Source organism: Cherax quadricarinatus, chromosome 37, assembly GCF_038502225.1.
Source record: "Cherax quadricarinatus isolate ZL_2023a chromosome 37, ASM3850222v1, whole genome shotgun sequence".
Lineage (NCBI taxonomy): Eukaryota > Metazoa > Arthropoda > Malacostraca > Decapoda > Parastacidae > Cherax > Cherax quadricarinatus.
The window spans coordinates 9,273,810-9,299,931 of NC_091328.1; the positions used below are offsets into that span (position 1 = coordinate 9,273,810).

Here is a 26,122-nt window from a genome sequence, read left to right on the forward strand (position 1 = left end):
CTCTCTCTTCCTCCTCCTCTAAAGCAATTTCCTCAGCTGCAGTCTATTGCTATTCAAGTTGAAGGTCTTGCAGCTCTTCAGTGGTTAGCTCTTCCCTGTGGTCCTCCACCAACTCTTCCACATCCTCGCCACTCACATCCAACCCCATGGACTTCCCCAATGACAACAGATTCCACAACAGGCAGAGGGTCGACAGGGTCAGCCTCAAACCCTTCAAAATCCTTCTCTTGGACACAGTCTGGCCACAGTTTTCTCCAAGCAGAGTTCAAAGTCCAGGAAGTCACTTCCTGCCAAGCCTTACCTATAAGGCTTATGTTATTTGCTGATGACTGCGCCCTCAACGCTGCTTCAGAAGCCGCCATGCAGCACAGTGTTGACGAGTTCTCTGACGCCTGCAACAACTTCGGGCTGACAATCAGTACAATGAAGACTGAAGTGATGCACCAGCCTGCTCCGGGAAAGACGTATGTTGAGCCAAACATCACCATCAACGGGCAGCGACTTAACGCCGTAGACAAATTCACCTATCTCGGCAGTACCCTTTCCAGAAACGTTGTCATCGATGATGAGGTGTATGCCAGACTTGCCAAAGCCAGTGCCACCTTCAGCAGGCTCCACAAGAATGTATGGAACTGAAGAGGCATCACCACAAGCACCAAGATCAAGGTGTACAGAGCCATAGTCCTCACCACACTTCTCTATGGCTGCAAAACCTGGACTGTCTACAAACGTCACGCCAGAAAGTTGAACCACTTTCACACCACACGGCTCAGAAAAATTCTCGGCATCAAATGGCAAGATAAGATCCCAGACACAGAAGTGCTGACTACAGCTGGCCTGCCTAGCATCTACACCATCCTAATGCAGACACAGCTTCGCTGGGCAGGTCACGTTGCTCGCATGCCAGACCACCGGCTGCCAAAGAAACTCTTGTTTGGCAAACTGCAGCATGGAAAGCGCTCTCAAGGAGGCCAAAAGAAGCGCTACAAGGACACCCTTAAGACTGCTCTGAAAGCTTTCAACATCAACCACACCATGTGGGAGCTGATAGCTCAGGACAGGAATGACTGGCGAGCAGTTGTCCAGAAAGGGGCAACATCCTGCGAGGCAAGCAAAATCTCACTAGCTGAGCAGCGCAGGCAGGCGAGGAAGACCAGAGCCATCAGACCCCTCGATGCCGCCACCCTTCCCTGTCCACACTGCCAGAGAACGTTTCGTGCATGGATTGGCCTGACAAGTCATCTGCGTACCCACCAACTTCGACCCCAGGATGACTAGATGGTCCTCGTCAAATTGACGGACAAACAAGAAGAAGATGCAATGGAGGATATTGAAGTTATCCCTCCAGAACTCTCTTAGGGTCAATTCAATTTCCAAGGTCACTTCAAAGCACCTTTGAAACACTGCTTTGGTGAAGAGTTTTTAAAGTTAGAAATGACCTCCTGGTCCATGGGCTAGATGAGAGGAGTGGTGTTGGGAGGCAAGAACTTCACCGTTATAAAACTGAAGTCCCTAAACAATTGGTCTTCCAAGTCTGGAGGATGAGCAGGAATACTGTCCAGTACCAAGAGGCACTTGAGTGGCAATTTCTTTTCCAGAAGGTATTTTTTCACACTCGGGTCAAACACATCATGGACCCACTCTTTGAGAATTTGCCTCGTGACCCATGCTTTATTATTAGTTTTCCACATCACACACAATTTACTCTTGAAGACATTGTTTTTCTTGAACACTCTGGAATTTTCAGAGTGATACACTAGTAAAGGCTTCACTTTGAAATCCCCATTAGCATTAGCACAGAACAAGAGAGTTAGCCTCTCTTTCATAGGCTTGTGTCCTGGCAGTGCCTTTTCCTCCTGCGTGATGTAGGTCCTCTTCAGCCTCTACATACCCTTTGAATTCATGCACGAATTTTTCAGTCGCACGTTTGTCTGAACTTGCAGCCTTGCCATGCCTTACAACACTGTGTATGCCACTATGCTTCTTGAAAATGTTGAACCAGCCTCTGCTGGCCTGAAAATCACTAACAGCAGCACTCGTTTCAGGCATTTTCTTAACGAGATCCACATTTAAATGCCTTGCCTTTTCACAAATGATCGACTCCGCAACACTATCTGCTGCTAACTGTTTTTCATTGATCCACACCAACTCCGTATCTTCCACTGTTTGTGATCTGTTTCATTAGCACATTCACCCCTTTCACAATTTTAGCTTCCATGATTTCTACTTTCTTTGCCAGGATAGAGAAGATTATTGATTTCGACTTCCCATACATCCTGGCAAGGTCGGCTAAACGCACGCCACTCTCGTATTTTTCTATGAACTCTTTATTTCTATCGTGTTCTCTCCTTTATCAAAGGGCTGGCACTAGAAACTTTCTTTGGGCCCATGCTGGCTTATTTTGCAGTCACAATTAAAAAACAAGCACCAAAAAACAAGGGATTGTTGCGAAATGTTTTGGAATGCACGAAGTAATGCTCACTCAACCAGTGACAGAGGCAGACTAAGAGGTGCAGTGGTGGCATCCCCTGGGCAGCCGGGTGGGCGGGCGGATGTGTATAATACGTCCAATTACCTGAGCAAGGTCCGATATCCGAAACAAAATTTCACACAAAAACTGTCTTAAAGCCAAAACATCTGATAACTGGGGCGTGCGAAAGCCGGAGTACCACTGTATCTTTATTTCTACAGGTACATACATGTACAAGGTGTACAGGCCTAGCTGACATCAATGACATACTACTATATAGAAAGGCACTTGTTATGCAGAGCATTTCAGGAAAATTAGGTCAGTTTTGTCCCAGGATGTGACTCACACCAGTCAACTAACTCCCAGGTACCTATTTTACTGATGGGGAACATAGACAACCGGTTTAAAGAAACACGCCCAATGTTTCTACCCTTGCTGGGAATTGAACCCAGACCTTCGCTGTGTGAAGCGAGAGCTTTAGCCACCAGGCCACACACTGTACTTCCCACCTCCAGGATTCAGTCTGGCTAACCAATTTTTCCTGAATCCTCTCATAAATGTTACTTTCTTTATCCTCCAACAGCATGTTTATGAAGAGTGAGCTAAGCATGACTACTACCACTACCACCACAATCAAGGACCTCGCTAACAATATTAACCCTTTCAGGGTCCGTCCCGTAGATCTACGGCTTTATGGTGAGTGTCCAAACCGTAGATCTACGCCATGAGCTCAGCTCACTCTGATAAACTGTGAGTGGTACATTTGGGCCTAGATATGAGAGAATACATCTATGTGGTATGTGTGCACCACATAAAACAGATCCTGCAGCACACTGTGTATAATGAGAGAAAAAAACTGAAATCATGATTTTTTGATTAAAACAGCAACTTTGTAGTGCATTTTCATATGTTTTTTATAATTGTATTTGCGATTTCTTGGTCTCATTTGATAGAATGGAAGACATATTACAGAAATAGAGATGATTTTGATTGGTTTTAGCACTGGAAATGCCTTGAAACTGAGCTCAAAGTAACGGAAATGTTAAATTTTTGCCGATATTCAAGAGTAAACAAACGACCTCACACATCTAATACACGTCAGCTGGTGGGTCTAATATACATTCACAAATATGGTGATGATATTTATACAATTATTACAGTATTGCATAACAGTAAATCTTCAATTTTTTGGTGTGAATAAAAATTCATTATGTGAATAAAAAATCAAAATGGAATTTATTTGTAAAGCCTCAAAACATAACTAATGAACAGAGGAAATGTTAGTTTAGTGCCAGGAATGCCTACATTGTTTATTCTGAACCCTATTTTGAAATTGGAATATTTTGAACTTTGTGTTAAATTGGCCAAATTACCAATTTCCGATCACTTTATTTTGTACTTGAAACAGTTGATTTGGCGATTTCTTGTGCTCAATAGATAGAATAGAAGTAATACTAGTGAAATAGCTAAGAAATTGGTTGATTGGAATAATGTAATTGGCCTAATATGGGAGTCAAAGTCGGCAAAATCGCCGATTCGTAAATATCGCTGACACATCAAAATTCGCGAGAGCATAATTTCGTCAATTTTCCACCAAATTTCGTACTTTTTGTTTTATTACCTTCACAAAAAGATTCTCTATGATTTCATAAGAAAAAATAACAAATTTTTTTTTTGAAAATCCTTGGACACTGGTGCGTGACTCCAGATTTGGGCCTTGGACCCTGAAAGGGTTAAAGAGGGAGTTTTGACAAAGTTTATGTCCGGCCTTCAGTGCATTTGATGCACTAGAGGCCAGACAACTCTATAAAGAAAAATCTACACAAATGTCACTGCCTTGAAGCAACAATTATCAGTTTGGGCACTATAGCTGAGTTATAGCTATACTGTTTCTGGGCAGTCAATACAATGCTGTCAAGCAAAACCATTGTATTCCACATGTTCTGCCTAAATTACACCCATCATTCTCTGTTATATTTACCTATGTTTTCATCACTGTATTCAAATGAACAAGCTCCTGGTGAGCCAAGTGTATTCTAATAAAAGTTTACAAATGTTGCACACGTGTCAAATTTATACATTTGCAAGTAATGTATAATGTAAATACTTTGTGCAGTACATTACTAGGATGTATTAGGGGCATGGAGCTATGGAATGTGAACTCAGCATTACTAGAAGTATTAGAGGAATGTACTCAAGGAGTAAGAATGCAGCATCACTGGTAATTGTTTTGGGGCTTGGGGTTATAGAGAGAAAACTCAGCATCACTGGCAGTAATAAAGTTGGTAGAATTACCGACAACATGTAAAGTAAAAGGACACAAGTGCAACTAATGTGACATTTATTGTGGCAACGTTTCGCTCTCCAGGAGCTTTATCAAGCCAAGGTAATGGCTTGATAAAGCTCCTGGAGAGCGAAACGTTGCCACAATAAATGTCACATTAGTTGCACTTGTGTCCTTTTACTTTACATATCACTGGCAGTGTTTGAGGTATGGGGTCATGAGGTAATAATGTACACACATCAAGTCAAATATTCTCAATATGTACCACCAACACCAAATAATATGTGATTTTACTTTATAAAAACTTTTTATGTTTCTTCCCTTTATAAAAACTTTTTATGCTTCTTCCTCATTTAAATATATTATTGACGCTGTGATACGTAAGAGGTTTTACAAAAAAAAATATTTTAATTTTAAAATAAATTAATTCTTATGTATAAATTGTAAATACTAACATGCTTGTTCTCACAAAAGCAGCAAATCTACCAGTTTCTCAAAAAATCAGTACACATCAGTTTCTCAATAATGACAAATATAGGTCTCCCTCGCTTTGTGTGGTTTTGTTAAATGTGGATGTTGTTATTATGTGATGTCCTATTTCTATTGTTAATTCTACATATGCAATCTGCATGGTTTGCAATGTACACTGAAGAGTGTTATTATGTGTAATTAAGTATTTATGGCCTGAATGAGCCTGGGAAAGACACCAAGAGCCTGGAACACAAAACGAGGGACACTGATACCTAAATGATTTTTTCCTTGGGAAACTAACAGTATTTGTCTTTTGAGAGACAGTAGATACACTTGTGTCTAGAGAATATACAGAACTCATCATTAAAGTGCACTGGGCCCCCTCTAAATTCATGACTACAACCATTTAAGAAGTGATTAACACACATTCTTCAGGGTTTCATGGAGCAAATTTCTCCATGACTTATGAATGGAATCTTAAAGCCATGGAAGTGGGTTGATATCCTTCTCATAGTAATCTCTCTTTAAGCCCAGTTCTCAATGAGGTTCAAGTCCGGGGAGTTTCCAGGCCAATCATCAAATAAGGGCAGCTTAGTCACAAAGCCATTGAACAACAGATTTTATGGTGTGGCTAAGAGCACTGTTTTTGTATAAAAACCTTGCACCACACTAAGTGAATGATTCAGGCATATAATAACAGACCAATTCTAGGTACAGTACATTATAATTAATGTCAGTGGTGATGTTTTTCTAGGCTTTCCTGGACATGCTTTTAGTGTGGGCATGTCATGAACACTGTCCGCAAGAAACCAACACCACCAGGTCCCCAGCAGACGCGCACACACTTTGCTGGCTTTTACTATTTCCTTCGTTTTATGGCCTGCCTTTAATGCAACAATCTCTGTAATTTTCCTTTGTGTTAGTGACTTAATCTTGCCTATATTAACCCTTTGACTGTCGCGGTCGTATATATATGTCTTACGAGGTACCGTGTTTGACGTATATATACTCATAAATTCTAGCGGCTTCAAATCAAGCAGGAGAAAGCTGGTAGGACCACATATGAGAGAATGGGTCTGTGTGGTCAGTGTGCACCATATAAAAAAAATCCTGGAGCACACAGTGCATAATGAGAGAAAAAAAAAGACCGTTTTTTTTAATTAAAATGCCAACTTTGTGGTGTATTTTCGTATAGTATTTATAGTTGTATTCTCATTTTCTTGGTCTCATTTGATAGAATGGAAAACATATTATAGAAATAGAGGTGATTTTGATTGATTTTACTATAAAAACAACCTGGAAATGGAGCTCAAAGTAGGGGAAATGTTTGATTTTTGCTGATGTTCAAAAGTAAACAAATGATGTCATTGTCCAATAAATGTCCAACTAGCCATTCTAATATGCAGTCATGAATGGGTTGATGTTATTTATACAATTATTACAGTATTGCAGTAGTCTGCATAACAGTAAATCTTCTATTTTTTGTTTGAATAAAAATTCAAAATAGAAAACAAGAGTAATATCAGAGGGGCCTGGAGACGTGACTGATGAACAAAGAAAATGTTATTTTAGAGCCAGGAATGTCTGCATTGTTCATTCTGGACCTTATTTTGAAATTGTCATATTTTTTAATTTTCGTGAAATTGGCCAAATTGCAAAGTTCTGACCACGTTATTGGGTAGTTGAAATTGGTAAATGGGCAGTTTCTTGTACTCAGTCGATAGAAAAAAACGAAGTTCTAAAGAAATAGCTATGAGTTTGGTCGACTGGAACAATGGAATTAGCCGAAAATAGGGCTCAAAGTGGGCGAAATCGCCGATTTGTAAATATCATCGAGGTCGCTAACTTCGCGAGAGCGTAATTCCATCAGTTTTCCATCAAATTTTGTTTTTTGGTGTCATTACAATCAGGAAAAGATTCTCTATCATTTCATAAAATAATATTTTTTTTTTTAAATCTTGCGACACCAGGAGACACCTCAGGATTGGGGGTTGCGACAGTCGAAGGGTTAATGCATCAATAGCCAAAAAAGTCTAACAAACTCAGTCTTCTCAAGACTATAGGATGCAGGGAGACTAGTGATACAAAACCATCCATCACACAGGCCCAGAAGGCACTTGGGATGTAGCCAGTAGCCATAGGAAATCCTGAGACATCTTGCTTCAAGTTGCCAGACCAGTATGAGATTTTTGTCTCCTTGACAAATGTGTCAAGATAGGGTATTACTTAGGACATTAATTACGTTGGATGCCTTCCACACAGCGTACTTTAATGATGAGCACTGCAGCATCAGTTCTAACCCCTTGACTGTCGAAACCCCAAATCCTGAGATGTCTCCTGGCGTCGAGAAATTAAAAAAAAAAAAAAAAAAAAAAAAATCTTATGAAGTGATAGAGAATCTTTTCCTGATGGTAATGACACCAAAAGAATGAAATTTGATGGAAAACTTACGGAAATACGCTCTCGCAAATTTAGCGACCTGGGCGTTATTGACGAATCAGCGATTTTGCCCACTTTGAGCCTATTTTCGGCTAATTCTATTGTTCCAGTTGACCAAACTCATAGCTACTTCTTTAGAACTCCATTTGTTCTATCGACTGAGTACAAGAAACTGCCCATTTACAGATTTCAACTACCCAACAATGTGATCAGAAATTTGCAATTTGGCCAATTTCACACAAATTAAGAAAAATATGCTAATTTCACAATAGAGTCCAGAATGAACAATGCAGACATTCCTGGCTCTAAAATAACATTTTCTTTGTTCATCAGTCACATCTCCAGGCCCCTCTGATATTATTCTTGCTTTCTATTTTGAATTTTTATTCAAACAAAAAATAGAAGATTTACTGTTATGCAGACTACTGCAATATTGTAATGATTGTATAAATAATGTCAACCCATTCATAACTGCATATTAGAATGGCTATTTGGACATTTATTGGACAATGACATTATCTGTTTACTTTTAAACATCGGCAAAAATCAAACATTTCCTCTACTTTGAGCTCCATTTCAAGGTTCTTTTCATAGTAAAACCAGTCAGAATCACCTCTATTTCTATAATATGTCTTCCATTCTATCAAATGAGACCAAGAAAACGAGAATACAACCATAAATACTATATAAAAATACACCACAAAGTCGGAGTTTTAATCCAAAAAAAAAAAACTTTTTTTTTTCTCATTATGCACTGCGTGCTCCAGGATTCTTTTTATATGGTGCACACTGACCACGCAGACCCATTCTCTTACATGTGGGCCTACCAGCTTTCTCCTGCTTGATTTGAAGCTGCTAGAATTTTTGAGTATATGTACGTCAAACTGTGGCTCGTAAGACGTATATATACGACCGAAACAGTGAAAGTGTTAAAGGAGTGCATTTTGTTAAGTTATTTTGATGAAGTACTACTATAGTTAGAATGTCATACATACCTCAAAATCTTGGATACCTTCTGGTGGAACTCCATATACAAAACCTGTACGCACAGCAGGAGAATACGTATAGTGAAGCCAGCTGGGAAGATCTGGCATGTCCCTCAAACTGGGCCGGTATGATACACCTGAGCAATCATTATAAAGTTATTTACTGTAAAGAGAGTGACCATGATAAAATAAGTCACCAGCTCAAAATGCAATATAATACAGCCTCTCCTCACTTACTGTCATATTCGTTTACTGACGACTTGGACTTACAACGGGCTCTCTGACCAGCATGCATACCTAAACAATGTATATTAGAGCTGATATCCTCTGTTCTGTTTATTACAATATACAGTACACTACTGTATAAACATTTAAAAATATACCAGAAATGTTGTAAATTTTACAGAGATGACACTAAAACAATACCAAAGATGGATGGCACAAATCCACTGCCATTATAGTATGCTCCTCACTTAGCAACAAATTCGTTTACTGACATGGTCTTAGGAATGGAACTCTGTCATTAAGTGAGGAGAGGCTGTATACTGTACCATTTATCATTGTATTTCTTGTTATGTAATAAGATCAATTTGCTGGAATTTAACCCTTTCAGGGTCGAAAGCCCCTCTCCTAAACTCGTTCTCAGGGTTGAAAATTTTCCCCCAAAAAAAAAAAAATACCTTCCGAGACGATAGAGAATCTTTTCTCGATCATAATGTCACAAAAAGTATGAAATTTGATGGAAAACTTACGGAATTATGCTCTCGCATTGGCGATTTTGCCCACTTTGAGTCCTATTCTCGGCCAATTCCAGTGCACTAATCGACAAAAATCATATCTATTTCGCTAGAACTCCATTTTTTCTATCGAATGAGTACAAGAAACCACCCATTTACCAATTTCAGAAGATGCCAATTTCCAAATAGGGTCCAGAATAAACAAGACAGACATTCCTGGCATTAAAATAACATTTTCTATGCTCATTAGTCATGTCCCCAGGCCCCTCTTACATCTCTCTTGCTTTCCACTTTGAATTTTTATTCTCACAAAAAATAGAAGATTTACTGTTATGCAGACTACTGCATTAGTGTAGAAATGGTATAAATAATATCAGCGCACTTGTGAAAGAATATTAGACTCGCCAGTTGATGTGTACTGGATGCCTGGCATGATTCGTTTACTTTTGAACTTTGGTAAAAATCGAGCATTTCTGCTACTTTGAGCTCAATTTCAAGGTACTTTTCGCTATGAAACCAATCAAAATCATCTCAATTTCTGTAACATGTCTTCCATTCTATAAAATGACACCAGGAAAACTAAAATACAACCTTAATACCATACGAAAATACAGTGCAAAGTCGCTGTTTTAAACCAAAAACATGGTCTGAGTTTTTTATTTCTCATTATGCACTGTGTGCTGCAGGATTTTTTTTTATACTGTGCACACTGGCCACACAGACCCATTCTTTCATATACGTATAGGCCTACCAGCTTTCTCTCACTAGATATGAAGGCGCTAGAATTTAAGCGTACTAGTACATCAATAACCCTGGTGCGTAAGCCATACTAGTACATCGGAAAACCTGACAGGGTTAAAACTAATGCTTGATTCAAGCTTAGGGGTTTATATCCCAGGTCTATAAAATCAAAATCAGTGCAATTTACAACCAGATATGATTGAATAGCATTTAATTTTTTTGGCAACAATTATGAGAGTATACATACATTAAAGATTTAAATTGATGCATTCAACATGTACCAAATTTGTAATACAGGTCCGCCATCACAAATCTGGCATCATTGGGACCTGTAGTGTGCTGGATTACCGAGTTTGTCGGATTATAGAGTGGTTAGGTTAGAATACGCTTAATAAAATTAACCAACTTGACTTACTCAAGAAAGTTCATTGAACATCGGCAAAAATTGAACATTTCTGTTACTTTGAGCTCAATTTCAAGGTACTTTTTGTCATGAAACCAATCAAAATCATGTCTATTTCTGTAATACATTTTCCATTGTATCAAATGAGACTAAAAAAACGAGAATACAACCATAAAAACCACACGAAAATATACCGGAAAGAGGCGGCTAATGGCTGAGAAGTGAACTCCCTTATCTATCGTCCCTTTTTTTTTATTTTTGGTGTACGTTAAGAAGCATCTTTCCATCATACATTCCCCAAGTTTCAATAAGATAGCCCAACAAGCAACTGAGAAAAAAATATTTACCAAAAACCATATATGGCAAGCCCAAGCCAGGTACTGGAAATAAGTCACTTTGTCTGAATTTTTTGGGTTATCCTCGGTTCTCTATACATACGCTGCTATGTATAATAATCTATGTAACTGTATTTGTGTATACCTGAATAAACTTACTTATTTACTTCTATTCTGTCAATTGAGTACAAGAAACTGCCCATTCACCTATTTCAACTACCCAATAGTGGTCAGAAATTGGCAAATTGGCCAATTTCACACAAATTTCAACAGATGCCAATTTCAAAATAGGGTCTAGAATAAACAATGCAGACATTCCTGGCACTAAAGTAACATTTTCTCTGTTCATTAGTCACGGATCCAGGTCCCTCTTTTATTACTCTTGCTTACCATTTGGAATTTTCATTCATATAAAAAATAGATTTACTGTTATGCAGACTACTGCATTACTGTAATAACTGTATAAATAATGCCAACCCATTCTTGACTGAGTATTGAAATTTGGACTGGCAGGCGCACACGTATTAGCCCTTTCACTGTTTCGGTCGTATATATACGTCTTAGGAGCCACTGTTTCTGATATATTTAAACGCGTAAATTCTAGCGGCATCAAATCAAGCAGGAGAAAGCTGGTAGGCCCACATGTGAGAGAATGGGTCTGTGTGGTCAGTGTGCACCACATAAAAAAAAATCCTGCAGCATGCAGTGCATAATGAGAAAAAAAAAAACTGACCGTTTTTTTGGATTAAAATGCCGACTTTGAGGTGTATTTTCCTATAGTATTTATTGTTGTATTCTCGTTTTCATGGTCTCAGGTGATAAAATGGAAAAATATTAGAGCAATAGAGATGATTTTCATTACTTTCACGATGAAAACGACCTTGAAATTGAGCTCAAAGTAGCGGAAATGTTCGATTTTTACCAATGTTCAGGAGTAAGCAAATTACACTACACGTCCAATACACGTCAACTGGGGAGTCTAATATTCTTTCACTAGTGCACTGATATTATTTATACCATTTTTACAATAATGCAGTAGTCTGCATAACAGTAAATTTTGTATTTTTTGTACGAATAAAAAATCAAAATAGAAAGCAATAGTAATATAAGAGGGGCCTACAGATGTGACTGATAAACAGAGGATATGTTATTTTTGTGACAAGAATGTCTACATTGTTTATTCTGGATCCTATTTTGAAATTGGCATCTTTTTTAATTTGCGTGAAATTGGCCAAATTGCCAATTTCTGACCACGTTATTGGGTAGTTCAAATCAGCAAATGGGCGGTTTCTTATACTGTACTCAACTGATAGAAAAAATGGAGTTCTAAAGAAATAGCTATGAGTTTGGTCAACTGGAACAACAGAATTGGCCAAAAACAGGGCTCAAAGTCGGCGAAATTGCCAATGCATATATGTCGCCGAGACCACTAACTTCACGGGAGCGTAATTTTGTGAGTTTTCAACCAAATTTCATACTTTTGGTGTCATTACCATTGGGAAAAGATTCTCTATTATTTCATAAGAAAAAATAATTTTTTTCCCAAAACTTTTGCGACATAGAATGACAGTTTCAGAAAGGGGCTTGCAACAGTCGTAGGGTTAGACAGTGATGTCATTTGTTTACTCGAACATCGCTAAAGAATAGAACATTTCCGGTACTTTGAGCTCAATTTCAAGGTACTTTATGTCTAGAAAGCAATCAAAATCATATCTATTTCTGTAATATATCTTCCATTCTATCAATGAGACCAAAAAAAGTGAATATAACCATAAAAACCATATGAAATACAGTGGACCCCCGCATAACGATTACCTCCGAATGTGACCAATTATGTAAGTGTATTTATGTAAGTGCGTTTGTATGTGTATGTTTGGGGGTCTGAAATGGACTAATCTACTTCACAATATTTCTTATGGGAACAAATTCGGTCAGTACTGGCACCTGAACATACTTCTGGAGTGAAAAAATATCGTTAACCGGGGGTCCACTGTATACAGCTATGGGGCCACTAATGGCTGAGAGTGAACTCCATTATTTATGGTCTGATTTCTTTCATTTTTGGTGTATGTTAAGAAGCATCTTTCCATCATACATTGCCCAAGTTTCAATAAGATAGCCCAACAAACAACTGAGAGAAAAATAATAATAATAATAATAATAATAATAATAATAATATTTTTATTTACTATAAGTACATGTACATGGTATACAGGCCTAGCTGACATCAGTGACATACTACTATATAGAAAGCCCCTTGTTTTGCTAAGCATTTCAGGCAAATTAGGTCAGTGTCCCATGATAAGACCCACACCAGTCCACTAACACCCAGGTACCCATTTACTGATGGGTGAACATAGACAACAGGTGTAAAGAAATACGCCCAATGTTTCTACCCTAGCTGGGAATTGAATATTTACCAAAAACCATATATGGCTAGCCCAAGCCAGGTACTAGAAATAAGCCCCTTTGACTTTTTTGGGTTATCTGAGGTTCTCTATACATATGCTGCTATGTGTGATCATCTATGTAAAGAAAATAGCTTTTTTGTTTAAGTTTTATGGTGCAGTACGAGTGTATGTCACAGCCATGTGCTATACTCCATTTTCTCTAATATAAGGCCCCAAGACAGGGATAGGAAAATGGTACGTGTATCCCATATCCTCTTCATACCTCAACTGTGATAGGCAAATAAGCCGTAGTGTTGATATTAGCGTAATAATAAAGCACATTCCCCTGCATCACGAGACCGAGCTCATGGCAACCGACAGTGGCTTCAAAGCCACCTTATCTTTAATGGGTAGCGTACTGTGTAAGTGCTTTACACAATGAGAAATATTTCATTTATTCATTGGAACCATGGCTATGACTAAAAGCAAGCAGGTTATAACAATAAATGGAGAAAAAAATCAGAATGATTTATGTAGCAAGTAGTGCCACCAAACAGTACCAGCAGGTTGGGGTGGTGACCCTGAAAATTTGAAATTATGCTAGCCAAAATTAGTGCCGAATAACTGATGAAACCAGATGTCTGATTGCCGGATTTGCGATGGTGGACCTGTACACCAAATTACTAGCAATGTTTAAAGTAAAAGGAGCAAGGGGCTAGTAACCCCTTCTCCTGTATTTATTACAAAATTTAAAAGGAGAAACTTTCATTTTTCCTTTTGGGTCACCCTGCCTTGGTGGGATACAGCCAGTTTGTTGAAAGTAGCAGCAGTAATTTAAAGTAAAATGCTTAACACAGTAAACCATTCCTTAACAATAACATTAATTTCTCTATTACATCTAAATTTACAGGAAATATATATATTTATATATCAGGCTATATATATAAACATGGACTTCAAACTTTTATATGTTCAAACGGGACATATATGGTGTATAAATCTTACCTGGAGTCAGAAAGCTAAAATTATGGTGCATGAGAGGAAGAATGAAGAGCTGAGAAGACAGCACATCACTGCCCACACAAGGGTCTGGGGAACCCACAAACACACTCAACACTCCAAGCAGCAGCAGCAGCAGCATTCTGTATCAAAAGTATCATCAAAAGACAAAAATTAAAGCTTCATACAGAACATCTACAAATAATTTTGCAGACAGTAGACTTAGAATTTTTTAGTAATGATTATGAAGGCACTTAACCCGTAAACGGTCCAAGCAGATCTACGTTCACATGTGTAGTGCTACAAAAGTAGATCTAAGCTTTTTTTACATATTTTCAAATATAACAAAAAAAAAGTATATCAAAGTTGTTTTACACATTTTCAAATGTAGAAAAACAAAAAGAAGATCTACTTTTTTTACATACTTTCAAATGTTGAAAAAACGTATATATACGTTTGGACCGTTTACGGGTTAAATATTGTAGGTATACACAGGTAATAAATTATGTAGTTTTGACCTAGTAAAACCCAACAATATTACTTATGGAAAGTAGACAGAGACAATACAAGCTGAAAACAAGGATAAGCAGAAATAAGTACAGTACTACAGGAAATCATCTCTGATTACGATTAAGAAATCGATATATTCAGTTAGAGAGAGAAATAAAAAAAGGAATTAGAAAAGCAAAAAGATATTATGAGGTTAAAGTTGCAAGAGATTCGAAGACTAACCCAAAAGGATTCTTTCAGGTATACAGAAGTAAGATCAGGGACAAGATAGGCCCACTCAAAAGTTCCTCGGGTCAGCTCACTGACAGTGATAAGGAAATGTGTAAAAGTTTTAACACATACTTCCTCTCAGTTTTTACACAGGAGGATACCAGCGATATTCCAGAAATGATAAATTATGTGGAACAGGACGATAATAAACTGTGCACGATTAGGGTCACAAGTGACATGGTCCTTAGGCAAATAGATAAATTAAAACCTAACAAATCCCCAGGCCCTGATGAACTGTATGCAAGGGTTCTAAAGGAATGTAAAGAGGAGCTTAGCAAACCTTTGGCTAATCTTTTCAACATATCACTACAAACTGGCATGGTGCCAGATAAGTGGAAAATGGCAAATGTGATACCTATTTTCAAAGCAGGTGACAGGTCCTTAGCTTCGAACTATAGACCAGTAAGCCTAACCTCCATAGTGGGAAAATTTATGGAATCAATAATTGCCAAGGCAGTTCGTAGCCACTTTAAAAAGCATAAATTAATCAACGAATCTCAGCATGGTTTTACAAAGGGGCGTTCCTGCCTTACGAATTTATTAACTTTTTTCACTAAGGTATTTGAGGAGGTAGATCATGGTAATGAATATGATATTATGTATATGGACTTCAGTAAGGCTTTTGACAGGGTCCCACATCAGAGACTATTGAGGAAAATTAAGGCACATGGAATAGGAGGAGAAATTTTTTCCTGGATAGAGGCATGGTTGACAAATAGGCAGCAGAGAGTTTGCATAAATGGGGAGAAATCAGAGTGGGGAAGCGTCACGAGCGGTGTTCCACAGGGGTCAGTGTTGGGCCCCCTGCTGTTCACAATATACATAAACAACATAGATGAGGGCATAAAGAGCGACATCAGCAAGCTTGTCGATGACACCAAAATAGGCCATCGAATTCATTCTGACGAGGACATTAGAGCACTCCAGGAAGTTTTGAATAGACTGATGCAGTGGTTGGAGAGGTGGCAGATGCAGTTTAATATAGACAAATGCAAAGTTCTAAATGTTGGACAGGACAATAACCATGCCACATATAAACTAAATAATGTAGATCTTAATATATTACGGATTGCGAAAAAGATTTAGGAGTTCTGGTTAGCAGTAATCTGAAACCAAGACAACAGTGCATAAGTGTTCGCAATAAAGCTAATAGAATCCTTGGCTTCATATCAAGAAGCATAAATAATAGGAGTCCTCAGGTTGTTCTTCAACTCTATACATCCTTGGTTAGGCCTCATTTAGATTATGCTGCACAGTTTTGGTCACCGATACCTCCCTTATTAATCTGATGGATTACCTGAGAACTGAAATGTCAAAAGGGAACCTCATAGGTATGGTAACCTTAGACCTGCAAAAGGCCTTCGATACTGTCAACCACAATATATTATGTAATAAACTTCAAACTATCGGTATAGGTTCTGTAGACTGGTTTAAGTCCTACCTTAGCAACAGGAGACAAATAGTCAAAATCAACAAAACAGAATCAGAACCCCTGCCGATAACATGTGGAGTTCCCCAAGGTAGTATTCTGGGTCCCTTACTATTCTTATGTTATGTCAATGATATGCCTATCAGTGTCAAGTGCAAACTCCTACTGTATGCAGATGACAGTGCTCTGTTAGTGACAGGTAAAGACCCACAAGATATTGCTAATGTTTTAACACTGGAACTGGAGTCCTGCAGCAAATGGTTAGTAGACAACAAACTATCATTACACCTAGGGAAAACTGAAGCCATTCTCTTTGGAACGAAACATAAACTGAGAAGGGTAAATAATTTTAATGTTCAGTGTAATGGGGAGTCCATCACTTTGGTTTCATCAGTTAAATATCTGGGAATCCCCTTTGACCCATGCATGTCAGGAGAATTGATAGGGAACAGTGTAGTAAAGAAAGCGAATGCCAGGCTGAAGTTCCTGTATAGACAAGCACGGTGTCTACCTACTGAGGCTCGCAGGACCCTATGTCTAGCCCTTATACAATGCCACATGGATTACGCTTGCTCTTCTTGGTACTCTGCCTTGACAAAAAAACTGAAAGATAGACTGCAAATCACCCAGAACAAAATCGTAAGATTCATCCTGGGGCTGGGACCAAGAGAACATGTAGGCCAGGATGAATTACAGCAGTTGGATATGCTGAATGTTGAAGACAGAGTAAAACAACTGAAGCTAAATCATGTTTATAAAATTGCTCACGAACAGTGTCCAGAATATCTTGCTGTCAATTTTGTCAAGGTTGGGAACCAAAGCAATCATAGTACTAGGGGGAGAGAGCACAACTTTGTAGTACCCACAGTCAGTGGCCAGGCTTCAAACACCTTTTATTGTACAGCAATAAAGGAATGGAACAGACTACCCACAAATGTCAAGGCCAGTCATAGCTTGAACCAGTTCAAGAAGACTGCCAAAAGGTGTCTGATGAACGAAGCAACAGAAAGGGAGGGGAATGATTTTCTATTTTTTAGCTAAAATACGTGTAAATTTTACCTTATCCCTAGTAATGACCCTCGTATTGTAGATAGTCGTAATGACCCTCGGGTAGTAGATAGTCTTAATGACCCTCGTATTGTAGATAGTCTTAATGACCCTCGTGTAGTAGATAGTCTTTTTAGTATGATAATAAGATGTTATCTTCATTATAGAATAATAAGAAAATATTATAACCTTTATATTATAATAATAAGGTAAAAGGACCCCAATGGAAATAAGTCACTCTGTCTGACTTTTTTGGGTTATCCTAGGTTCTCTACACATATGCTGCTATGTATGATAATTCTATGTAACTGTATTGTGTATACCTGAATAAATTTACTTACTTACTTACTTACCGTATTACAGAATGGATATAAATGCTCTGGAAAATGTACAAAGGAGGATGACAAAGTTGATCCCATGTATCAGAAACCTTCCCTATGAGGATAGACTAAGGGCCCTGAATCTGCACTCTCTAGAAAGACGTAGAATTAGGGGGGATATGATCGAGGTGTATAAATGGAAGACAGGAATAAATAAAGGGGATGTAAATAGTGTGCTGAAAATATCTAGCCTAGACAGGACTCGCAGCAATGGTTTTAAGTTAGAAAAATTCAGATTCAGGAAGGATATAGGAAAGTACTGGTTTGGTAATAGAGTTGTGGATGAGTGGAACAAACTCCCAAGTACAGTCCTAGAGGCCAGAACGTTGTGTAGCTTTAAAAATAGGTTGGATAAATACATGAGTGGGTGTGGGTGGGTGTGAGTTGGACCTGATTAGCTTGTGCTACCAGGACAGTTGCAGTGTTCCTCCCTTAAGTCAAGGTGACCTGACCTGACTAGGTTGGGTGCATTGGCTTAAGCCAGTAGGAGACTTGGACCTGCCTCGCATGGACCAGTAGGCCTGCTGCAGTGTTCCTTCGTTCTTATGTTCTTATTACATCAAGGGCTTCAGAAGATAAAGGGAAGGCTGTAGCTCATTAGCACATACAAAACTACAATTCTAAACTGTTTAGGGCATTTTTATTGCAGTACTGTATATAAGCATAGGTCTAATTGAAGAAACCCATATCTTGACAAAAAAAAAAAAAAAAAAAAAAAAAAAAATTTTACAGTGTGTTTCTGTCTACATGTGGGTTTTCTCAATTCATGGACAGTTACCCACTACACTCTGGTGTTTCATCCATAGGTCTAACTAATAATTTTGATATTAATGTGCCTTTCTTACACCTGTAACATGAAGAACTCACTAATTAAATATAAAATGAAGATTTTATTGATATTAGTAACACTGGAAAGTTAACACTGGCTAACCCAAGTAATCCAAGCAGTGCTGTTTATTTCCACGGAGTCCTTTCTAGGTCCTCCTTCACCGCTACATAACATGTATTAATGCAAAAATAATAGACAAAGAAAATAGTACCTTTTTTTCAATATGTTATCATCCACAAAAGTGTGGACTCGTGTTCTTTTCAAGTTTATTGCAAACCCACCTGTAAGGACCTCGTACACTACAGAGTGCATCATGACACCAAAATAAAGAGAGGTACAGTGTTCTTATTGGCTTCTTTTCATATGCCTACAGAATTTGCAGGGCCAATTTGCTGGATGACAAACATAAAACGAAGATATCATCAGGAAACTACAATACCTTTCATATTTTATTTTAAATTGTAAAGCCCTCAAAGAAGGTGTCTTAATGCTGGTGAGGGGCTCTTGTGCCAGGTAATGGAATTTATGGTTCCCTTCCTTTGACTGAACCTAAATGCCTCCCATTCCTCAGGCTACATAATATCTAAGGGATTTCAATTAATCGATCAACTTATTTCCACATAATACAGCATTTCTACAAATTGGATGACATTACATCTCATATGGAGAGCCCCTTAGTTATGCAGAGCATTTCAGGCAAGCTTAAACTTATGTCTAGAACGACTATAGTATTTATAATTTTCATAGTAAAATAGATGTACGTATAATGAATATTAAATATATATGAAACAGAATCAGAAGTTACATGGGAGTAAGAACACTTAGATTACACTATATTAAGTGTATTCCATTAATTCAAAATAAAATTCTAATAAAAATTACAATAAGAGTGAAACTAGTTACCTGTATTGTTACAAAATGTGATAAGATTGTATTTTACATGTAGTATTTATATTAATGATATTCACAGTAGATTTGATTCAGTGAGAAACTCAATGTATGGACAGAAAATGCTAGCAAGGTACACGAGAATAAAAATACTTAATTATACAATACTGTATTTAGAGTGCTCAGTAACTCGAAATAAGTCCTAATAAAAATTACAATAGGAATGAAGCTAGTTACATTAAGTGATACTAAAAATATGAAATAATAGTTGTGAGGATTACAATAAGGTAAGGAGGTGCATATTAACAGTAGCTCTGGTGGTTGGCTGACAGGGAACATCTGTAATCTTCAGGCGAGGAGTTGCAGATTTTAGGTCCTTTTATGAGAAGTGCGTTTTTACACAGGTAGAGGACACACCGAATATCACTGAGGGGTTTTGTGTTCTATTGCAGCTATAAAAAAAAATTTTAGGACAGGAATAATATTAGAATTGACTGTCCTGTATATGTAGTATGCACAGAAGTACATACATCATTGTTCTCATCGCTCTCGGGCCGTGTGGATGTGCTGCACAAAAGCTCCTGCATTCTCTGTTTGCGCAACTTTCTGTTTTCACCAAGATGGCGACCAGTTACCGCAGGAGGAGTAACACTGTGTGTGTTGACTTAGTTAAAGGAACAATTTATCCGACGAATGCCTCTGTTTTATTGCCAACACTCATACGGGACACATTCAACATAGACAACGATTAACTACATGGAATAGCGCTTAATGGCTCTTAACGAATCTTCATAAAGTTCTGCAATGTAGAGGCTTATGAAAGGACAGTGACTAGATACCAGGAGAAGTCCATCTCCGTTTCATCTGGACTGGAGGTACACCTGCGGGATGCCTCAAAATACTACACCTGGGTGAGGATACGAAATGTCCCCTTTGAAGTGGATGAAATGGATATTAGAGAGGCTTCTCAACGATATGGTGAAGTGCATGCTACGACTTTGGGTCGATGGACGGATGGAATCTATGCAGGGCTGCCTGCAGGATCCTACACCATAAAGATGACTTTGAGACGACCTATTCCATCGTATGTTGTCCTGGAGGATTTCAGGACACAGGTGTTTGTGACCTACGCGGAACAACGCAAGATATGTCGTCTGTGTGGCGCTTATGACCACATGGCGGCCGGGTGTGGTAGGGCAGCAGCGCCGAGGTCTTTGGACCTGCCAGTTGTCACTGAGTCTCAGGTGGCATCTTTGACTGAGGTTGTGAGTGCAGTAGGTAAAGGTAATTGGGCAGACGAAGTGGAGAGAGAGGGAGAAATTTGTGTGACACTACCAGTGGCTTCGGACGTCCCCACACAGGAAGACCCTGCTGGTGAACAGCAGCCTGTAGGGGTGGGGGAGGCCGGTGACCTACAGGTTTTACCTGAACCCCTGCAGGAGATAATCAAGTCTTTCCTGGATGGGCCAGCAGAGGAGATCCCTCCTGTAGATGGGAGAATTCTGATGGTAGAGGAAGACCTGAGTGAACGGGTCCCGGTGCCTCAGGAGTCAGAGTCTGGCATGTTGAAGATGCTGCAAGTGGAGGCTCAGGTGCACAGGGGGAGTGATCATAATGATATGGGGTTTGAGAGTACATAAAAAAAAAAAGAGCTGGAGGATCGTCGGATGACAAGTGTATGTATAACCCCAGCTCAGTGTATTGGTAAGAAGAGTTGGGCGGGAGTGATTAAGAAGGGGCAGAGTAGTGCACAGGGGGGGGAAGGGGGGTTCAGGCGGGCAAGAGTGCACAGGGAAAAAACAGGCACAGCAAAAAGTGTAATGGACAGGCCACAGAAACATAGAGGAAAGCCCCCTTTCTGAATCTTTAAGTGTCTTACAATAAATATGAATGGCCTTAGGGCTCATGTAAAATGTGTATGGTTGGAGGATGTTTTGAGGCGTTTTAATACTGACGTGTGTTTCATTCAAGAACACAATTTTAAGTGTAGTAGAGATTTTAGCTGAAAGGTTTTAGGATGTACGCAGGCAGCTCAGGAAAATTAAAGGGTGGGGTGGCAGTGGCAGTAAGGGAATCCAACCCATTCCAAGTGCTCGTGTGGGAAGAGGGGGGGAGGGGAGGGTGGTGAGGGTGGAGGGGCTATGGGGGGAGATTAGAGTGTGTTTTCTAGGGATATATATGCCAGCTGATAGCAATATAAGGGTAAAGGTGACTTTTGTAAGAGAGGTTTTGCTTTTCTACTTGCGGGGTTTACCCATGGTTTCTATAGTAGGAGGGGATTGGAACTGTGTAATCAGAAATAAGGATGTGGAACCAAGAGGTGCAGGGTGTGTGCTTGGGGTGTTGAGGGATTCATTGAGGGATGCAGGGGTTTTCGACACAGTCAGGGGAGATGGGTGGAGAGTGGAGCACACGTTTATGAGGAGAGGTTATGCAGCTAGGTTGGACCGTATATACGTATATAACTCGAGAGATTACAGTAGACAGTGTAACGACGATAGTTAGGTTTTTCGGACCATCGAGCCGTTTTGGCAGAGGTGGCATGGGACGGGATGGTTCGTAGGTATATATGGGTTATTGGAAACTGAATGTGAGGTTACTTCAGGGGGAGGGGAAGGGGTTGGTTTTTAGAGAATGGTGGTAGCACCTCTGGGAGGCGCACAACAAAGAGGAGGATGTATTGGAATGGTGGGAGAAGTATGCTAAATTGCAAATTAAGGAGTATTATCAGCATAGAGGACAGGATGAGGCGCAGTGGAGGTTTGGTTTACAAAAATATTTTGAGGGGCAGCTCAATGATTTTTATGAAGGGGGCAGGGAGGCTAGATATGGGGAAATAGAGCTTTTAAGGGGAAGATTGATGGATATACAAAATTCTCGTTTTGATGCGTTATGTGTAAGGGAAGGATTAGAGGAGGTCCTATGGGGAGACAAACTGTCAGGATGCATTTTGAGGAGACTTAGGGAAAGGCAGCAGATAACTACGATTATGGGATTAGAGGCGAGTCAAGGGGTGGGGGGCTATAGGTTGGGGCAGGAACTTACAACCACCGATGGAATGAGTAATTATGTGGATTTTTGGTTTAGGGAGAATTTTAAGCAGGGGGAGGGTGGAGGGAGGGAGAGAGAGATTATAGGGGAAGGAATTTGGGGTATTTTAAGGAAGGAGGAGAGAGAGATGATAGAGGGTAGAATCAGCAAGGAGGAGGTGGGGGAGGCAGTAATGAGTTTGAGTAGGGGACAGGCACTGGCTATTGATGGAATTCCTAACGATTTTTATATTACACTTTGGGATTGTCTGAAGGAATGTCTGGTCTCGTTGCTTAATTGTATGAAGGACGGGGGAGTCTTGGGGAATTCGTGGGGCATTGGGGTAGTTGTTTTGGTTTACAAAGGAGAGGGGGGAAAACCCTGGGTGCCTATAGGGCGATCTCCCTCATGTGTGCTGATTATAAAATTTTCGTGAAGGTTTTAGGTAATCGCATGAAAAAGGTGCATGATCGTGTATTACATAGAGGACAGTGTGGGATCCCAGGTCGAAGTATGCGTGAGGGGCATGGGAGAATTATGGATTTTGTGGAGGGTAGACAAGGGGGGGGGGAATTTTGGGGATTGATTGGAAACAGGTTTATGACTGTGTGAACAGAGGTATGTTGTGGAGTATTTTACAAAAACAGGGTTTTGGGGATGAGAATGTGCAATGGGCAACTACTTTGTATACGCCTGCGAGGGTCAGAGTACAGGTTAATGGGAAGTTAGGTTTGCCGGTGCAGATGGGGAAGGGTTTGCGACAGGGTTGTCCCTTGTCTCAAATCCTTTTTGCATGCATGCAAGACCCATTTTATAGGCTTATAGAGAAAGGAGTGTGGGAAAGGGGAGAGGAGGGCCCTGGCAGATGTGGAATTGTGGGGTATGTGGATGACACCACAGTTTTGGTGGGAGGGGAAATGGGATTGGGGAATGTGGGACGTATAATCAAGATCTTTGGTGGGGTGACATGGATGAGGGTTAATGGAGCAAAGTCAAAGTTATTGGAAGTAGGTACGTGGGTGGGGGAGGGGTTTGGGGGAACTGTATGGGTGGAATGTAGTGGATAGAATCAAGATCTGCGTGGGTTGTGTACATGGCGGATGCTGGGGAGGCACAGAAAATAAACTCAAAGGATGTGAGTAGAGCGATCGGCAGGATGCAAGGGTGAAGGGCCAGGGAAATAACATTGCAGCAGAGTAAACACACTTGTGTATAGTAAAGTGTGGGGAGTAGCAGAAGTATATCCTCTGAGATCGTGTGATATTCAGGAACTGGAGAGGCGGGTTTTGAGATATGTGTGGGGTTATGGAAGGCAATGGCTATGGAAGGAGGTGGTGATGACGGGCGTGCGGCAGGGTGGGCTGGGTCTTATACCTTTGGACACACGAGTGAAGGCAGTGTATGTGAAGCAGCGGTACCTGAGGGCAGGAGGGGAGAGGGGTATAAGGGTGGGAGAAGTCATGGAGGATGAGAGGAAATGGTGGAAGGCCAAGGCGTTATTGGTGTGTGAAGATATGGTGCGTAATTTGTTGACAATACGGGATGCAAGAAAAGTAAAGGTCAGTAAGCTGGGGAGAACAGATAGGCAGGGTGGGGTGCTACAGGGTGTAGCTACATATCCGATGTACGATTGGAGGGGCATTTGGGAAGATTTTGGGAAGATTAGATTAAAGCCGAGGGTTCGTGAAGTGGTATACATGTATAGGTTTTTTATGGGAATTCTAGCTTCAAGGTCGGTGCTATATAGAATGGGGTATGTAGGTGATGGCATTTGTTTACATTGTGGGGAGGAAGAGACGGCGTTTCATGCTGTATATTTTTGCGAAAATTTGGGGATTGTAAGGAAATAGTTAGCGAGGGTCCTGGGTATAGTGGTGGGGGATGGAAGCATTTCGACTTTGAGAGCTTTGCTTTTTGATGTGGGCGGGGTTTCCAAGGATATTCGGAGGGCAGTGATGTATGTGGTGGCAGATTTTTTGTGTGTCTTGGGGTATGAGGGAGGTGGGGGGTGAGTGTCGGGTGTGGGCGCTTGCAGCGAGTGTGTATCAAACAGTTTGCAGGAATAGGCTATTATATGGGAGGTTGTGGGTAGTTTTCCTTTGGGTTATCGTAATCTGACAGTAGGTGAAATGTTAAGGTTGGGTGTAGGTTAGAGCTGGAATGGATTGTTTTCCCGTGGAGAGTGAATGTGGAAAGTGTGTGTGGTAGTGGTGTTTGTGTGTGTACTGTCTTCAAGTATGAGGGGAGGCACAGGGGGGGTGAACTGAAGACATACGGCTGATAGCCTGGGGTTTTGACTTAATAACTTTAGGTAAGGATGTGAGTATGAACAGGGAGAGTGAGGCTGGTATAGTGTCAGGGGATGGCAGGGGGGGGGGGCTTTCTAAGGTGTCTTGGACCTGGATGTTGGTTTTTTATGATGTGGACAAATCTGGTTAATATAACTGACTACAGGAATTTGTTATAAACAATTTGATTTTGGCAATACCGGTGTTAGAAAATAAACTTTTACATGTTTTATATCATGTATTTGCTGTTTAATTTGCTTTATTTTTTTTTTTTTTATGTTTTCATATGCCTATGTAATTTTTTTGCTTACTTTTGGAAAGCTTCATATATGTGTTAGGGTTAACATATTATATTGTGCACTCTTGTAGTCTGAAATCAGGTTTGGTTTTTCTCAGGTAGGGTGGGGAGGTTTGACTGGGGTAGGAGGGTGTTGAATTTTGAAGGAAGTGACAGTATCACACATATTATGCTCTTTTGAGCTGGTACCATATGATGTCAAGTCATGATAATGAATATCAGGTTTCACTATGGCTTTTAGTTGTACAAGAATATGTATCTAATTTTCTCCCCGAGTTGGTTTTTTGTTTGTGTTTTTCTTTAGACTTTTTTGCTACATGATAGTATAATTTTTCATGAGAATTTTTTTAAATATATATTTTTTGTCTGCATACACGCAGAGTTAAAATGTGCAGTGTGTTAAATTTTGTGTTTTGAATTACTTTGGAAAAGGTGTTTGGGGATGTTTAAGCTTGCTAAGTAGGTCAAGAGTCCAATAGTATGGGCTGATTGTTGCAGATATGTAGGTCTAAGATTTAGCTGCAAGTACTTCCTGTTATTGCTTTATTCAATGCCAGATTTAGGACTGTAGATGAATGGTTCACAGAACTGACATACGTATTAATAAATTAGACACATGTGCAACTCTTTTGTATCTTTATTAAGGAAACGTTTCGCCACACAGTGGCTTCATCAGTCCATACACAGGAGAAGCATGAAGAACAGGAGGAGAATGAGGTAATCAGTCCCTCAACCTTGAGTCGCTGTGGTCAGTCCATCAATCTTGAATAGATTGATGGACTGACCACAGCGACTCAAGGTTGAGGGACTGATTACCTCATTCTCCTCCTGTTCTTCATGCTTCTCCTGTGTATGGACTGATGAAGCCACTGTGTGGCAAAACGTTTCCTTAATAAAG

General features: G+C 39.7%; 1 protein-coding gene across 3 annotated transcripts in view; it reads right to left on the minus strand.

Annotated features, from left to right (window-relative positions):
- The window catches only part of Scgalpha (sarcoglycan alpha), a 68,106-nt gene that overhangs the window by 39,810 nt on the left and 2,174 nt on the right, over nucleotides 1-26,122 (minus strand). For all 3 annotated transcript variants that reach the window (XM_053796519.2, XM_053796501.2, XM_053796510.2), the window contains exons 2-3: nucleotides 14,262-14,398; nucleotides 8,660-8,787 (exon numbers count right to left, since the gene is read on the minus strand). In XM_053796519.2, coding sequence (XP_053652494.2) covers nucleotides 8,660-8,787; nucleotides 14,262-14,397 — 264 coding nt within the window. In that variant the 5' untranslated portion in view covers nucleotide 14,398. The remainder of the gene's footprint in view (nucleotides 1-8,659; nucleotides 8,788-14,261; nucleotides 14,399-26,122) is intronic.